Source organism: Syngnathoides biaculeatus, chromosome 3 (genome assembly GCF_019802595.1).
Source record: "Syngnathoides biaculeatus isolate LvHL_M chromosome 3, ASM1980259v1, whole genome shotgun sequence".
In the NCBI taxonomy this organism is placed as follows: domain Eukaryota; kingdom Metazoa; phylum Chordata; class Actinopteri; order Syngnathiformes; family Syngnathidae; genus Syngnathoides; species Syngnathoides biaculeatus.
In genome coordinates, this window is record NC_084642.1 from 10,145,081 (window position 1) to 10,163,421 (window position 18,341).

The following is an 18,341-nucleotide window of genomic DNA, read 5'->3' on the forward strand; positions in this document are numbered from 1 at the left end:
GAAAAGTTTTGGAACAAAAAGGTCAGTTCCATTTGTGTTTCAGATCATAAAATGAATCAGACAAAACTTCAAAACCTTACCTTTTATTTCATGGTGTTTACACCTAGACCTTTTGTTTGAAGCCACTCACTTTAAGGGAGCAAAACTATTGGAAAAGACTAATAAATCAACTTAAATGTGAGTAACTTTTAATATTTGGTGGCACATCCCGAGCGTACAATCACTGAACCAATCCTACGGCCCATTGACTTCACCACCCACTGTTGCAATCTTCATTTGAAATGCTTTTCCAGACCTTTACTGACGCCTCTTTCAGTTGTTTGTTTCTGGGGGTTTCTAATCCTTCCACGAGGTAAAATGCATACTCTATTGGGTTAAGGTCTGGTGATTGACTGAGGTCGTCTAAGACACTCCAGTACCCCCCCTCCCGCTCCCCCCAAGGAGGTTCTGCACTGTTTTGGCTGCATTTTTGGGTCATTGTGTTGTATGATGAAGCTTCTCCTGGTGTGTTTGGATTCATTTTTCTGTAAATTTCTGGACAAAAAATGTTTTAGTCAGAATTCATTCTCCTGCTACGATTACGAGTTACGTCAATAAACACTAGTGAAGCCGTTTCACCAAGCCAGAACCACGACATTACTTCCGCCGTGGTTCACAGCTGAGCTTGTGTGTGTTGGATCATCAGCTGATCCTTCCTTTCTCCATATTTTGGTCCTTCCATTGGTTTGGTAGTGGTTTATAGTGGTATCATCAGTCCAGAAAAGGTTCCAAATGTTTGTAGCTCATCTTTTTACTTTGTAACACCCAATCTGGCCTTTCGACACCATCATCCCTCCACAATGGAGGTTGGGAGTGATATTACTGACAGTTGACTTTGCGTGTTTCTTCCCAGCTCTCACAATGTCTCTGTCAACTACTGTCATCTTCTTCTTCTTTTCCTTTCGGCTTGTCCCGGTTAGGGGTCGCCACAGCGTGTCATCTTTTTCCATCTAAGCCTATCATCGTGCATTTTCCTTTCGAACACCCACTGTCCTCATGTCCTCCCTCACAACATCCATCAAGCTTTTATTTGGTCTTCCTCTCTCTCACTCTTTTGCCTGGCAGCTCCATCCTCAGCACCTTTCTACCTATATACTCACTCTCTCGCCTCTGAACATGTCCAAACCATTGAAGTTTGCTCTCTCTAACCTTGTCTCCAAAAACATCCAACTTTGGCTGTCCCTCTAATGAGCTCATTTCTAATCCTATCCAACCTGCCCACTCCGAGCGAGAACCTCAACATCTTCATTTCCAGTTCTGTCAACTACTGTCGATATTCATCTTTGGATCTGAAAGCCCAAATGTCAAATGTGAAAGCCCAAGAAAAACAGTAATTTGCTTTGCCATTCCAATACTTTCAGAGGGGAGTGTCTACTGCCCAGCAGTGACAAATCATGAGATGGTGGGGACGAGACAGTTTCTGTAAACGTGAAAAGAACTCCATAACGTCGTCATCTGTTGCCCTTCAAATATATCAGCCTTGTTCAAGACAAGAAAATCTTTTGCTGGGAGGGTTAGCAATTCACAGGACACTCCAGGTACACCCACACAATCAAACATCTAATACATGAACTGTATTAAATAAATCCTGTCTTCAAGGGTGCTTCTTTTTGATCCACACAATGTGTACTCTTGTGTTGATATAAAACTGTACTAAATGCTACTGAGACGTGTTCCCAATATTTTGGCTGGCAACCAAGTTCAGGGTGTACCCCGCCTCCCGCCCGTTGACAGCTGGGATAGCCTCCAGCACTCCCCGCGACCCTTGTGAGGATAAGCGGCAAAGAAAATGGCTGGATGACAATCCATTGCTCTGTTGTGTGTTTGGCCCGTTCCTCTACAGAAAGCAGTCTTCAAATCTTGCAAGTTCCGCGGGCTTCTTTTATGCTCCTTGAATATGAGTTCTTTCCATAGATTCTCAATTAGATTCAAGCCAGGTGATGGGTCCCCCCCCCCTTTGAAACCAACTGCGTTTTGGATCATTATCCTGCGGAAATGTTCATAAAGATGAGAAAGGAAATCAGCAGTGAACTTAATTTGTGTGTATATGTGAATACTGTATGGATTAGCGTGTATTGATCCCTTAAATCAAAAACAAGCATAATAAAGGTCAGGTGCATCCCTATGTGAGAGGAAAAAAGGAAGCCACTAATCATACATTTAATTTATCTTTATTTTGTGGAAGTTTTTTTTTGAGGGGCCAGGGGAATGTCTTCACATCATTTTTCTGCCCTGGTTGTATACAAATTAATAAGTTGCTAAAACCTCAATCAAACACTATGCTGAATATGAAATGATTAAATAAGCCTTTGACAGCTTCACAAATGAAAGTTTATCTCAAAGGTAAACATTACTTCACTCTTTTATATTGAAATTTAGTCAAGATTTAAAATAAATATCTTCACTTGTAAACGACATAGACCCTTTTCCAACCCCTTTTGTTCAATAAGTCTAATCTTAAACGGTTAATAACGGGTTACTGAGAATCAGGGTGACACAGGTGCAATGCACATCTTTCCTTGAATAAATACAAAAATAAACATCCACACATCCAACTAATATCTCCAATATCGCCTACTTACAATGCAGGTACAAAATAAGAAGCCACAGATTCATATTATTTACAGTATCTTACATGCAACAAGTATGGCAGTCTATATGATTTATTATTAGGATTATTATTATTTTTTTTTTTTTACAAAATAGTTTCCACATATTTCACATTGTATATATATTTGGTAAAACAAAATAGATCCTAAACATAACACACGAAAATAGAACCTCTCTTCAGTCGTCACGCGCTGATACATAAATTCCCGACAGCGACTCACAACACTGATCACTGAAAATTACCTGAACCACAATTGGATTACTCGACAATTACTGTAGTAGTAAACTAGACTGTCAATAAATATCGTGTGATTGTACAGACGTCAAATGTTTCATCGGGCACAAGTCATTTTTTTGTGGACATTTTGTCCCAAAAATGGGGTGGACTCCAGTGCAAATCTTTCCATTGTTGAACTTACACTATAGCCTGTGTATTATAATTAGGACTCTCATTTAACCTTAATGGGGAGGCATTGGTATCCTTCATGTCAAATTTGCCAAAGTGACGTAGCATTCAGTAGGGACAAATGGGCAAAACAAGAAGCAAAATGGGGAAAAAAAAAAACAAAACAAACAAAAAAAAAAAAATCAAGGATGAATTAATTTAACGTAACAAGAAACTAAAATAGTTGAACAGATGATTGCAAACGCATAAAGCAAGAATCATTCAAAACAAGCATGAAATTTGTTATATATACACTTTTATAATTCTTTATTTATGGTTTATGAGCCATAATTTTGAAAAATTATATATTAATATAGACAAAATCAATCAATCAAATAGAAATATGGCTATAGTGGACATTTTGGTAGAAGATCGTATTTATCAATGGCATGTATGAAACCATTATGGAACAGTTTAGTGCGTATACAAATAAGACCATGAATGTCCTTCAGTGTACTTATGAAGCAGAAACTCATCCATCCATCCATCCATCCATTATCCAAGCCATTTATCATAAAAATGGTCACGGCCAAGCTGGAGCCTAACCCACTACACCCTGAACTGGTCACCAGCCAGTCGCAGGGCAGATATCGACACCATCACTGAGCGGGAGTCGATCCCATGCTGCCTGCGCCAAAGGCAGGCGTGTGCACCACTATACCATCAGTGGCATCTGAAGGTCTATGTGAGTTGACAAAAATGGGTTTATCAGTCATAAATTTGAAACTATTGATTTTCTAGTCATGGTGTGCTGGTACACACGGCTGCCTTTGGTGCAGGCAGCATGGGATCGATTCCCGCTCAGTGATGGTGTCGATATCTTCCCTGCGACCGGCTGGTGACCAGTTCGGGGTGTGGTTTGCTTTCGCCCAAAGTTAGCTGGGATAGGCTCCAGATAAATGCAGAGGGGTTGCGTCAGGTACGGCATCCGGCGTAAAAACTGTGCCAAACAAATGTGAGCGTTCATCTGATATGACACGCTGTGGCGACCCCTAATGGGACAAGCTGAAAGAAATACTACTATATAGACCTTCAGAGGTAAGTACTTCATGCTGTTGTTAAAGTATTAGAGTGGCAACATGCATTCTTGTGATACCGAAATATCAATACCAGCCATGTATGCAATCAGCGTTAGTGCATCTGTGGATTAAGAAAAAAGAAATACAACTCATAAACCAAATTTTTGTTTTCCTTTTTGAGTCTGGAAACCTAGCTACTGTATATGCTATAGCACAAGAAATGCAAAAGATACAGACATGCACTTGTGCCAATATATCTCCAATACACAATTTTATTTTCAAATTTAGCACATTTCCTGGCTCTAAAATCAATCCATTTTGAGTGGTTAAAAAAAAATTGGGCAGAAACCTTGGATTTTGAGGCTGTTATCTTGGAATTTTGCGTGAGCAGCGGAATTTTTTAAATATTTGGATTCGAAGAGTATATATCCAAAAATTCCAGCTTTAAACAATATTCAAACAAGTCTTTCACTTATCTGCTCCACTAAAACTGCGAAGTGACAGTAAGCAGAAGATGTTGGCTGTGGCAGAAGATAATGTGGATAGTAAAGTAAAATCAGAAAATGAAAAATGGAAGAAAAAACGATATTGTCCTCAATTTGAACATTCAAAGTTATGGAATGACTACAATTTTCAGTGGTCCTGTGGGATTTTTTTTTTTTTTTGTCAGAACAATTTAGAGGTGAGAGTTCATTGTCCGTCTATTCTAGTAATCCCAAAGGTGTTTGATGAACGTCCCCACGCATGCCGTTAAGGCTTCGTGCACTGTGAATGAAACAATGTTTTTTTTCCACTGAATGTTGCGATGAAGTTCAAAGCGTGGAATTGGCAAAAATGTCGAGATGAATATTCATGAGGAACTTAAGGGCCTAGTCTCTACGAGACGGGCGTTGTGGTTTAATAAATGTGCCCCAAGACTTTTGACTAGACAGAACAGTTGGTGATCATATTAATTCAGATTATATTGTTGTGCCTGAAGATGTTTATGAGAAAAAAAGAGGTAGGCTTATTCTTCCACGATATATTATTTGCTACTACTTCATATGAGCTAACAGTGATTTGTGATCATATTTAGTGGCTCATGGTGTTTTTTTTTTTTTTTTTAGTATGGAGCAGAATATTGCTGCCTAGAAGCATTGCCATAGTGAGGATGTCACGCTATTATCCCAAGCTGACATAATGCTGTTCTTCCGAGCGAACAGTGCCAACGCTACGCAATCAACAGATTGATAAATTACCAATTCATCTGCCCACAAAAACTCATATATGTAGTGTAGACACTACAACTGATGTGCTGAGGGAAACATTTCCGTAGCCTGAGAGGAATGTTAAGGATAAAGAAACGGAGTCTTCATGCAAACTTTGGTTTTCACTGTAAAAATAGCAGGCAACTAAAGAATTAAAATAAAGATCTTATATACAAAAAAATAATTTTGTGCTTAAATATGTATAAGGAATATATATATATATTATGATCACTTTGTCATGTGGCATCAGAATTTTTTCCCCCGTTCATCTGGATTGTTTCTCACATTGGTACAGAAGAGACTGTACCTCCCCCGAGAGCCCTGTTTACAGTACCTGACACTAAAGCACTTTTGGTCCGTTAGACCTCTCGAAAGGACACTCAACATCTGGACGGTCCAATTTAAAGCGATCTTCTAAAAACTTGATCCAGAACAACTTGTTGGAAGCGAACTCAATCCCGGGCTTGTTCTCTGCTGATGGATGGAAACGAAGGCCGAAGTCAAACTGCATCGTGAGTGTGACGTCACTTCTCATACGTTTTGTTGTGTAGGTAGCTGAAGAGGGCCTCCAGTCCTTTGGTGGAGCACCAAAGCTGCTTTAGCATCTGGCACTCCTTCTCATTCACTTCCTCCAGAACACGCAAGAGGAAGCTCCTCACCAGGCATTTGGATTCTTCAAGAACCTTTGGGGAAAATAAAGGAGGTTTGTTGGCTATTTTCGAGAAAACATACTCGTTGTGTCACTTGTCTGGTTGGGCACGCACCACAGCATTGCATGACGCCATCTCCTTCACACGCAGCATCACTTCCTGATTAAATGTGGTTGGCCAGAATACCTGCGACACCAGACCTCGATTGCACGCTTCTTGAGCTGTCAGCTTTCTACCGCAGAACAACATCTCGTTGGCCTGTCATTTGCACACACACAAAAAAAAAAGCCCATGAAAACTGTCACACATAACCAAGATATAAACTGGATGGATGAATAAGATTTGTTTGGACTCACCAGAGCCACACCGAGAATTTGTGGGAAAGTATAAGAGGAGCAGCCAGATGGGGTGAGGTGAAGGGCTGCACAGGGAGTCTGGAACCAGGCTCTCTCACTTGCCCAAACCACATCACACAGGGGCAGGATGGAAGCCCCCAACCCCAGTGCAGGCCCATTGATTGCCACCACTATGGGTTTTTTGAAGCGTATGAATGCCAACACAAAGTCCCTAGACAAGGTAAAGATAATGAAGATTTGAGGTCTGTAATTCCTGGCCTACAGAGCGCACCTGGTTATAAGCCTCACCCAGTACATTTGTAAAGGAAATACCATTTGGTACATCCATAAGCCGCAGCTGTGGAAAAGCCGCAAGTGCCCACATAGAAACACGAAATATTTAAAAAGAAAGACGGTACACAGAGAGTTTAACGCTAACGCTGGCGCCACGGTAACAGGGCCGGTTAAAAAAAACACATACCTGTTAAAATCATTGAGACACGACAGTAACACGCTAGCGCAGCGGTAACAGGGCCGGAAATTACAGTATTTGTTTTGTTCCACTTGAACAAAAGTAGAACTTTTTGTCTCAACTCCAAAGCGCATGTTGGGTGCAAAGCCAACACTGGTCATCATAAAAGGGACCCCACAAATTGTTTGAATTGAGGCCTCAGAGAAGGTGGAAGGAAAAATTCATAGTTCGAAGTTGTAGGCGATGCTAAAAAATCTTCATGCTCCTGCTATGACGAAAATAAATGTCAGGTAAAGCCTGCAAGAAGATCTGAAGTTAAGTGAAGAAGCCGCAAGTGCCCACATTGAAACATGAGATATTTACAAAGAAGACAGTACACAGAGTTTAACGCTAACGCCGCGTTAACGCTAAAACTAGCACTGCGCTAACAGGGCCGGTTAAAAAAAAAATATATATATATATATACACCGGTAAAAATCACTGAGACACGGCAGTAACACGCTAGCGCAGCGCTAACAGGGCCGGACCGGAAAAAGTCACTTCCTCGGCACATATATTCCACTGATCTCACTCTTACCTTTTCTGCTCAAGGGTCCCGTTCCGGCCGTTAGTAAAAATGCACAAATTAGCTGCATCACCGAATAAACCGCAGGGTTGAAAGCGTGTGAAAAAAGTCGCGGCTTATAGGCTTATAGAAATTACGGAAACATTTTTCCCCAAGTTTTCTTGCAACTATTGTCCTGTATTTTGTTGTCTTCTCTTCCCATGTTATTAGTTAATTATTGTTTGTGTCTTCACGGTTTCTTCCCTTTGTTTTTTTCTGGTAGGTAAAGGTGGTTTATAATAATAAAACCTCAGCCCCGTACTTCTGAAGATGGCGTGTGTCCAACAGCGTTGAAGTAGTTGTGAGGTAGTTTCCAATTTACCGTACGGCGTCTGCAATGCGACTGCTCTCTTTCCTGCGGTCGGTGGACAGACGGCCGATCAGGTAGGATGGGTCTAGTCCACTGCAGAAGATAGTCCCCACAGAGCTGAGCAATAACAGTTTGCTGTCATCGGCTGCTGCATTCCCAAGAGCCCGACACACCTCCTTCATGATCTAAAAAGCAACATAATGACAGGTGTCATATATAACCCTACCTGACAACAAATATGGGAAAACAGTCATGATAGAGACTTCAAAGCTTGCAAAAAATACCCAATCATTTTTTAAAACAAATTATATGTACTGTACAAATATTACAGTCTGGGCTGACTTGTAGTCACAGCTAACTATAACAGTCTTTTCATTTTACATCCAAGGTAATGGACCTTTCCGACCTGTCTATCAATCATACAATAATAGCCAATTAGATAGCCGTATTGTCTTAACCCCTGGCTTGACACGCCCCTCTTGCCATATTGTCCCACAAGCAACGCTGGTTGTCAGTAGCATGCGCTTGTAAAAGTTAATGTTACGAAGAAAATGGTCCTCAGATGCGCTTGGGGAACATTGCAATTCCGATGAAAGATATCCTGCTAGGTTACAAGGGGCCCGGTTGATTCATTTTCCAAAGCATAAAACACAGTTGACGAAGTGTCTACGAAGAATTAAGGCTTGCGGAAGACCGCACGTACAACTCAATGTGAACAATGTCAACAAACACAAGGCTGTATGTTCGAAGGTATAAGTGGGGGAGAAGTATCTTCTCGGAGTTTGACTGAATTATCAGTTCTTTATACATTGCAGGGGAACAACTTTCACTTTGTTAGTGTATCACTGACCCGCTGAATTAAGTGTGTAATGTTTTATGCTAAAGAGTCGGGTTATGGATACGTAAATGCGCTACGTCATGCAAGAGAAATGTCCATTTGCCTATTTGTATCACGTCGGACTTTTAAGACTGAGCACTGTGTTCCATTACGAGCCATGTCAAATGAATACACCCACTCACTTGTAAGGACTACAATGATATTACTCGGGATCTTTCCAAGTAAAAAGTACTCACCCTGCTTTACACGCCCAGTACGATTCCAGAATTTTATCCTGTTGGATTTCAATATGAAGTTTGTGAGGCGTCAAACGTTTTTGCTCCGATCGCCAACATTTCGCTGTAACTCTGACATTGCGTCCTGCTCCGTCCAAAATCTTAATTCCGTGTACATATCCTTAAGTGAAATTGTCGAGACCTCTCTGTAGAACTCTCTTGGACAAGTCTGACACGTTTGGCAAAAAGCATACCCCAATATTATCTGGAATACGCGATAGAGAATCGACTTCAAACATGTTATGTTCACTTGCCATGTTGAAAGCTTGTGGGACATGGCTAAGGGGGCGGAGCTTAAGGTCACCATCGGAAAGATCCATTGACAGGTAGGACATTTGATTTTGTCTTTGTTTTAGTTTAATGATGAAGGCGAGTCATGATGCTTTCTCCTTTTACTGGGATGACTCAGTTTTCTCATCACTTTGTTCAGCTGCTATATATCACAAAACTCTCAAAATACCCCATTCTAGACACAATCCACCCTGTCAGAGTGACAGTGCTGACACATTTAACAAACCTCCATATTGCACCATAGCCATTGTATGCAACTTCCATTTTTCAATTGGAGTTGGACAGGAACTTCTGAAGCAAAGAAACTGACTTCAACGCCCAGTCAGTTACCAGATGTCAACCCTACTGAGCATGTTTGAATTGAATACGTAAGTGCAAGCAGTAAATAACTGATAGTACATGACGATAAAACACTTACAAACTGTCACAGGACAAACATTTCTGGATCTATGTACTGTAAGTCTATAAAAGTAAAACTTTCTCCTTCCTATGCGACTAAGGAAAGAACTTGTTAGCACAACATTAGCAACATTTACTTGGCCCATTATCTGAAGTTTTAACATTACTCTCTGTTATATTTCAGTGGCTTATTCTGTCCAAATGAATACAAACCCTGCTCGAATATTATGAACAAATGTTAGTTCAAATCTGTGAGACAGAAAAGAACAAAAGAATGAAATTAATGTGTAATGAGCTCCACAAAAAAAAAAATACATTTGTGGGAAGGACACAAGTGAATGTTGATTTGAAGAGTTTATTTTCAAAACGAGACATAGGCATTTTTTTCAGATTTACGAAACTCGCGCCAAAATTATCCAGCTCCGAATGGATAATTTTGGTGCGAGTTTCGTAAATCTGAAAAAAAATGCCTATGTCTCGTTTTGAAAACAAACTTCATTTTGTTTTTAATTAAACACAGAGGGGGATGGACTTCTGCTCAGTTTTACTTCAGTAGAGAAAGCTTGCCCACAAAATTCACAAGGGAAGGAAAAACTCCACGTGCTATACAAATATTTTAAGTAAACTAAAAATGTTTTTTTTAATGCATCATGCCAGTCATCATCTGGATTTTCAAATATGTTCCAGTTAAATGAGTGTAAGGAAAGCAAATTCAAAGAATAGTTTGCAACTAAGGAGGTTACAGTCTCATCAACCCTTCCCTCAATTCCTTAATAAAAATTATCATACATAATACATCCAGCCATCCATTTTCTTAGATGCTTATCCTCATGAGGGTCATGGGAGTGCTGGAACCTATCCCAGCTGTCAATGGGCAGGAGGCGGCGTACACCCTGAACTGGTTGCCAGCCAATCGCAGGGCACATCGAGACAAATAGCCGCACTCACAATCTCACCTAGGGGCAATTTAGAGTGTCCGATTTATGTTGCATGTTTTTGGAACGTGGGAGGAAACTGGAATGCCCGGAGAAAAAACACACAGCCACGGGGAGAACATGCAAACTCCACACAGGCGGGGCCGGGATTCAACCTGGTACCTCAGAACTGTGAGGGCAACGCTTTCCAACTGAGCCACCGTGCCGCCCATCATAGATAATTTTTTTTTTTTAATGTTACACTCATTAAGCAAGGTAACAATACTTTTAACTGGTGGTATAGCATATGACAAAAACTTTCAAAATGATCAGTTCACAATGTTGCAAACTTTCTCAGTGGACTAGTTTTAAATCTTTCAACAATGGGATAGCTTAAAGGATTTCTAAGTCCAAGTCATGTTTATCAGGACCCCCTATACTTTTAATTCCCAAATCTCGGAGCCAGAGTATTCTCAGGTTTAATCGAGTTAAATATAGCACTATTCCTTCAGGGTTTCTTTATACGGATGGAAAGCTTTGTCACATAAGGGCCACGTTGGTTTCTTGCAATATCAGTAATATGTGCCGATGTACAAAACAGGAGGACCTTGGGAAATACAGTTAAGGGTCGATGACAGCTGTATCTTTCAAGTGGCTTGTCACAAGGTTAGACTGAATTGCACCACTTTAAAAAATAATGCCTCAGTTCCGCATACAGAGTAAACAAAATTTTGTCTATGAGACACATGGTAGGGTAAATACGTATAGGATAAGCATTTGATGAACACTAATGTGATATACACAAATGTGAAGTGTAAAGGTTACAAATTGCTGGTTTGGTTTCACAATCAGATTGAGTTAACTACTGTGATGGGGGTCAGAGCCAAAAGTTGACCGGGATTGGTCCACGGCAATGCTTAAAGGGGCAGGAATCTTCCTTCTTACTCCAGAATTTGCTTTCCGGGAAAGACTCCTTCTCATCACTTCTGCTTTTCAGGTGAGGTAGTTGTGTGAAACACCATCCAAAACAGTTATTCTTGAATGTGGTTGGTGACGTGATGCGGTAATAATGACTTTTTGTTCTGTGTTATTTAAAGTGCCGCTGTCATGAAATGGATGATTTTTAGTATGTTATTAATGAAAAAAGGGCAGCCGGTATGGAGCCATCCGTTTTTTTCCGCCACAAAACATGATTTTGAAATATATGGCATTTTGTATCTCCCACCATGGAAATCCTCTCGAAGCAGGAAGTGACGTTAAGGGCAGTAGCGCACTCAAGCGTTCTCATATGTTGTTTTACCTCCGGGAAGGTAGCTCGTTGTTCCTTCGTGTTAGCCAAAATGCCGGCTCGTTGCATTGCTGGATATTGGTCAAACACTCGGGAGGATGGATTTACCCTTGATAAGTTTCCAAGAGACCCGAATCATCGTGAAAAATGGATTGCACTGGTGCAAAGGACGAGAGCTTCGTGGACTCCAAATGACAGGTAGGTGTGTATAGAGCTACGGGAAAAAACAACAGTTGGGGGGAGTAATCTTTTCAGAATGCAACAAAAGATTCACGTCCATAAGTCAGAGGTGCTAAATATGTTGATGTGCCCGTCGGCGCCACGTCGGCCGAGCTTCCGTGTCCCACGAGCCGCAGCCGAAGCCGTGCCTCGCGGACAATCCGTTGGCCGACCCGTGCCTCGCGGACGGAAGTGATCCGCATATCATCTGAATATATCTCGAAACAATAGGGTAATATTTCCCTGGACACTTTACTCGATTGTGAGATGTTCTCTTCTTCGAAAAGAGCTTCCATGTCTGAAGGGGCGTGTCCCATAGTAGGGGCCACAGCGTGTTTTCAATGCCGAATGTCGGGGGTGACGTCACTGGCAGTAAATGCAGCCAATATGGCAACCACTTGGATGTCGAATGACACTTCTGCAACTTTGCGCATGGATGACTCACTCTCCACTCATATTTATTTTTTCGTATAGACATTGAAGTGAATAATGTTATGTGTATTTTTAATTTCAATATCTATTTTAGAATGTTTTTGGGATGACACTTGGGCTTTAAGTTTATAGCATGATTCAATGTTGATTGCTTAGCAGTAGTTAATGACTGTAAATGGTTATAATAAAAGCAACTTCCCAGTTTAAAGCAGAGGAATCCAATGTAGAATTGAGATGTCTTTGAAAGAGAGAACTTTCATTTTGTGACAACATTGCTTTGGTCATTGACATGAGTCATTCTTTGAAGTTCTTGACTGTGTCTCAGCAAGAGTGGATATGTACGTATACGGGGTGTGACTGACTGCAAACCACAATTGTTAGAGATCGGAAGTTGATTGAAGGAAGAAGATGACTGTAATGAGATGTTTTGTCTGCAGTTGTACGACAGTACTTGTATAATAAAGTAATAAAGAATATGCTTTCCGGGGAACAAGTAACAACTGGCTCTCTCCTTCTCATCACTTCTGCTTTTCAGGGTTCCAAGAGGAGACGTAGGAGAGGTTGGATCACAGCAACAACAACAACAAAAAATTATATTCAACTTTGTGATGCCGGTCTCAAAACATGAGGCCCGTAACACTAACGTGAACACCTGAGAGAAAGAGAACTCTTTAAAGCTTCCAATTAGGACAAATTAGGTGTTGGGAGGACAAAATCAACTGTCTTAAGAGTTATGGAGCTTGATAGAATACTGTAGATGCAGCAGAACTGTCAGTCAAATTATCAATCATTTTGCAAGAATCTGCATTGACTTGTACTTCTTACTTACTTACTGGTCATCTATCTAAAAGAACTTGTGATTGCACCCTTGTCAAAAACAGTGTACGTATATCTCAAAGCACAAGTTGATAAAACATGAACATCTTCATGTTGTGTGTGTGTGAAGACTTTGCCGTTCCCACCTCAGGTGTGAGAGCGTTGTTTTCCGTTGTTTGGCTGGAAAGAAGGACATGCGTGAAACCATCCTCCTTCCGGACGACGATGTCCCGAAATCGACAGTTGCTCTCGTTCTGTCGCACGTTGTACCTGAGCCGCTTGTCAAACACGTAGCACTTGTTCTCCGCCAGCTTGCGTTTCACTGAGCTGTGCAGATGCATTTTACCTCTGGCCAGAGGGGAGCCTGACAGAGGGAGGATGGCAAAATGGCTCAAAGTTAGTCTTGTAGACATGAGGCCAAATAAACAAAAAACATACAATTTAATATTTGACAAGCTACATGAAAAAAATCCATCCATCCATTGTCTGAGCCGCTTATCCTCATAAGGACTGGAGATTTTTTTTTTTTTAAAGTGCAATGGATGTCCAAAAATAAAGGATTGCCCTAGATCACAGGTGTCCAACTCAACGCCCGGGGGCCATATCCGGCGCGCCACATGATTTTATGTGGCCCGCAAAGGCAAATTGAATTTGTCAACTTCCATGGTTCTTGTGAAAATCTGGACCCAAATTTCAAATCGTCATATTCCATAAATAATAATGTTGTGATATTACAAGTATTTTTGAAATACCAAACATGAAAAATAGTTGAAAAACGAATTACCCTTGATTTCTGGTTTCAAAAATAGTTCAAAAATTGATGTAACTATGATGAGGCAATTAAATATTTTTAGGGTTTCACAGTCATGATGGCCCTCTGTGGGAAACCATAACTACAATGTGACCCTTAAAAAAAATTAAGCGTGACATCCCTGCCCTAGATGATGTCCCAAATTGGTCTGATGAGTGGTATATTAATATATAATGCATATTCTATAGCACCTCCAAGTTGCTTGTGTATAAACTGTTCAAATTTGTCAATTAAAGGTTTTCAGAAGGATCTAAATTGGCTTTTTTGTAAATTGTCTGTTTTTGCTTCAGGATCAGGGTGGGAGTCCAAAGTATGTAAATTCACATTAGAATTGCTTTTCTTTTACAAGGAGTCACTTAAAGTGGTTTTGCTTCATCATCAGATCCCTCCTGATGGTCTTTGATTTAAGGTGTTCGGGGCACGTTCAAATAGTTGTAGGCTTCGAGGAAGACTGTGAATGCAGCAGACGGATTATACAAGCTTGTGTAGGCAGGGAACGCCAAAGCATCCCGCAGGAGAAGCCAGAATGCGTTCCCTGGGAGATGGGATGCCTGGGTTCTGCTACTTAGTCTGTTCAAACTGTGACCCAATTCCAGGAAAAAAAAAAAAAAAAGACAGTATATTCAAGTACATTTAAGGTCTTACGAGAAACATTTTGGGAAATAACAGTAGTTTTACTGAAATGTAGCTTACACTTCAACCAGGAATATTTAAAAATTCAATGAAATAATTGCCAACGAACAAAATAATGCTAAAACCTGGACTACCGGAAGACTTATAGTCATGTTGTATTTTCCTTCATGGATCTACTGCTTTCATTTACAGTAGGACAATAATTTGGTAAAAGTTATTGTAAAATTCTTCTGGCCAACATTGCGTCCGATGCAAAAGATCCAAATTCTCTTTTCATCATTCAGAACTCTGCTGAACATCTGCTGTTGAATGAACAGAAATTATCTTTTGTCGCCTCTCCTCAAATTTAAGACAGGCTCCATCTCCCTCTCTCTCATCTGTGCGCATTCTGCACCTCCACTGGCGATTATGCTGTTTGTGTTATTCGCCATTGGAAAAAGTAAAAACATGTTACAGTAGAACATCCATAATTGTGTGCTTTCCACTGCTTTAAAAATCATTATAACTGAACACAATTGTCGGCACCGTGGCGCAGCTGTAGAGCGTTGGCCTCACGGTTTTGAGGACCCGGGTTTGATCCCAACCCCGCCTGTGTGGAGTCTGCATTATCTCGCCGTGCCTGCGTGGGTTTTCTCTCAACACTTCGGTTTCCTTCCACATACCAAGAGCACGCAACATTAATTGGACACTCTAAATTGCCCCTAGGTGTGATTGTGAGTGTGACTGTTGGTCTCAACGTGCCCACAATGTGGCTGGCAACCAGTTCAGGGTGTACCCCGCCTTCTGCCCGATGACAGCTGGCATAGGTTCCAGCACTCCCTGCGACCTTCACGAGGATAAGCGGCTAGGAAAATGGATGGATGAACATAAATCTAGTTTTATTGTGGAGGACAAGGGGATGTACAAATATGTGTGCATGCTTGCGATTGAATTTGATTCTTATTTTTAATGAGTGTATCTAACTTGATTTAAATGGTTGTTTTCAAGGAAATTTCAACACGAAGTGAAGGAGAAAACTGATAACACTCGAGTTGTTGATGCTTGAGGAAATCCACTGCATGTTCTTTTGTTTGAAAATGAAAAAAAAAAAAAACAGACCAAAACAAAGCTCTGTTTTTGGAGTTATTGTGTTTTGAAAGAATTGCCTCACTAAACTCCTTTCATAAACAACATTGTTGTAGGAATTGTCATCTATTGTTGAAAACGTTCGGAGACAAGTAATTATTTTAATACAATTGTAGTGAAATTTAATTTCTGTAAACTTTGCAGGAGTTGTGTTTTTTGTCTCAGAATCAAAAAATGGGGGCAGAGTTGTGTGAAAGGGAATTTCATGTTTGCCTCAGAGTTGAAAGGGTCTTGGTTCCATTTTCAAGCTGTGGCCTTCGTGTGTGACCTGTGCGTCATCAACCCGTGCTTGTGTGAGTTTTGTCCAAGTTGGAAAAAGAGTCATTGAATGGAGTTATTATAAAAGATACAGTGCAGTGTAACACCACGATTCAACAGGAATAGGAACATTTCACGAATAACTCATGCATCCCTAAAAGTCATTATAATTGCATGTATTGATACTTTTAACCATAAAAATATCACAAACTACGATTTCCAAACTCTTGGAAAGTAGCCAATTGCATTTCAAACACTGACATACACACTGTAAATTAATACAGTATCTTGAGGGTGATCTCTGGAGAGGAAGATTTCGGGTCTACTGTACTTAAAATATATGAAACATGCATCTTCTCGATAAACAGGTACATAAATCCGTTGTATTCTGGGTGCTGATGAGACGTAAAGATCATATCACCTGTACAAACTCTTACTGGAATGCTGCAAAAGTGAAATGTATTACGATGTCATAAAATATTAAAAGTGTGTTACACAGTCTGTTTTTTTTTTTTGTTTTGCTAAACATTTACAATTTGTGTTGGGATCTACTGTGATTATGCGTGTGTGCATAATCAGAGACACTCTTATTACCCTGAACTGTCACAGTAGCGGGATAATGAATGGAACTGAGAGAGCTCAGCGAGGTAAACGGCGGAGTCTTTCAAGGATTAGGAGATTATCATCAATAATAGCTACCGGTGCGGTAGCCTTGAGTTTAAATTTGGAGCTGGGGATTCTCAAACTTGGGTGATTACTAACGAGACTTCAGAATTGCTAAGTCAAGATACATTCTTTACATTTTACACTTTTAAACTGATTTTAATGTGCCTGAATGGGAATGTGAAGACAACTAAAAGAACAAAAATGAATGAGGGCAGTAAGACACGTGGTGGTTGTGGACATTTCATTCCTGATGTACGCACGGGACAATCCTCGACTACAACAATATGTACTACAATATAAATACTGTATGTCAAGTGAAACTGGAGTGGAACTAATCAGATGACGTTTGGCTCCCCAGAATAATCACCGCCTCCACAAAACAGATTTAATACTGTCCGGGGAACTCGTTTAGAACATCTGAGAGACTGTTGACGTTTCAGTAGATACTGTTGCTTTAGTTAGCAACCGAGGTTCCAACACAGCTCCTAACATTTTAATGTCTGTGTGGAAAAAGTGTCACTATAATTTGGATACTCACCTACAATTACAGTAGCGAGCACGTACAGTTCTGAGGTCCAGAACTTGAATCTCAGCTCTGGCCTGTGTGGGTCCACTCACATTGAGTTCATTGACAATGACTAAATTGTAAGTCGGTGGGAATGTGAGTGTGCAGGGTTGTTTGGTTGTGCCCTATAGCGCTCGTGCTCGTGACGTCATCATTTTCACGGCGCCATATTGCCCGTCAAACAGAGCTGGTGGACATTGTGGGAGACATTAAACCGGTGGAGAATATTTACAATACCCGAGACCTGTTGTGCTGTTGGTTGTCACAACAGACGAGACACAGATATTCAAAGGGGTCATTCTATGGAATACCAGCGGAAAAAAGACCAGAAAAGATCGATGGAGTTCGGCAATTAAATGTGATGGATGGTGCCCAACCAAAATACACACACGCCTTCATTTCAGGTAGGAACTACTCTTCTCAATCTCAAATTACCAAAAAGTATTTATAATGGCAAAATGGCTCATTTGAGAACAATGTGTTTAAAAAAAAAAAAAACAAAAAAAAAACGACAGGGATTCGTCTCCAACGTACACAGAAGCGTGTTGCGGCCCCATGTTAAACTTTAGTAATCCTCTCCCCGAAACTGTTTTTTTTAATTTTTATTTTTTAATATGCATTGTTCTCAAATGGGTCCAATGTGTATTTAAAAAAAGAAAAACTATTGCGGAGAGGTTTACGTAGGTTAACGTGTGGCTGCAACAACACGCTTCCGTGTACGGGGGCTGAAGCCTATCCCAGCTGTTTATTTGGTTTTTTAAATATGGATTGGACTCATTTGAGAACAATGCATATTCCCCCCCAAAAAAAGAAAAAAAGTATTTCACTGAGAAGTTTACCGAAGTTTAACATGTGGCCACAACACGCTTCGTGTATGGGGAGCCGACTCGCTGTCTTTTTTTTTCCCCAATCATATTTTTTGTGTAAAACCAGGGGTCATTTATTTAAATATTGGTATTTGTCTTGAAAAGATCTGAGTGGGTCGATCGATACGTGGGATTTAATCTTGATTGAGAACAGATCCAGCAACGTAGTATTTGTATGCGTCCAGACTTTTCTAAGCTTTCAAACTCTTTCGTG

The 18,341-nt window shown here is 40.5% G+C and overlaps 1 protein-coding gene across 1 annotated transcript in view; it reads right to left on the reverse strand.

Moving 5' to 3' along the window:
- Positions 1-1,792: 1,792 nt before the first annotated feature.
- LOC133497926 (chromodomain Y-like protein 2) overlaps positions 1,793-18,341 on the reverse strand; it is a 37,203-nt gene continuing 20,654 nt past the window's right edge. Inside the window, exons 3-8 of the mRNA XM_061814202.1 lie at positions 13,350-13,567; positions 7,744-7,916; positions 6,367-6,577; positions 6,125-6,268; positions 5,898-6,043; positions 1,793-5,834 (exon numbers count right to left, since the gene is read on the reverse strand). Of these exons, the coding sequence (XP_061670186.1) occupies positions 5,813-5,834; positions 5,898-6,043; positions 6,125-6,268; positions 6,367-6,577; positions 7,744-7,916; positions 13,350-13,567 (914 nt within the window). The 3' untranslated portion in view covers positions 1,793-5,812. The remainder of the gene's footprint in view (positions 5,835-5,897; positions 6,044-6,124; positions 6,269-6,366; positions 6,578-7,743; positions 7,917-13,349; positions 13,568-18,341) is intronic.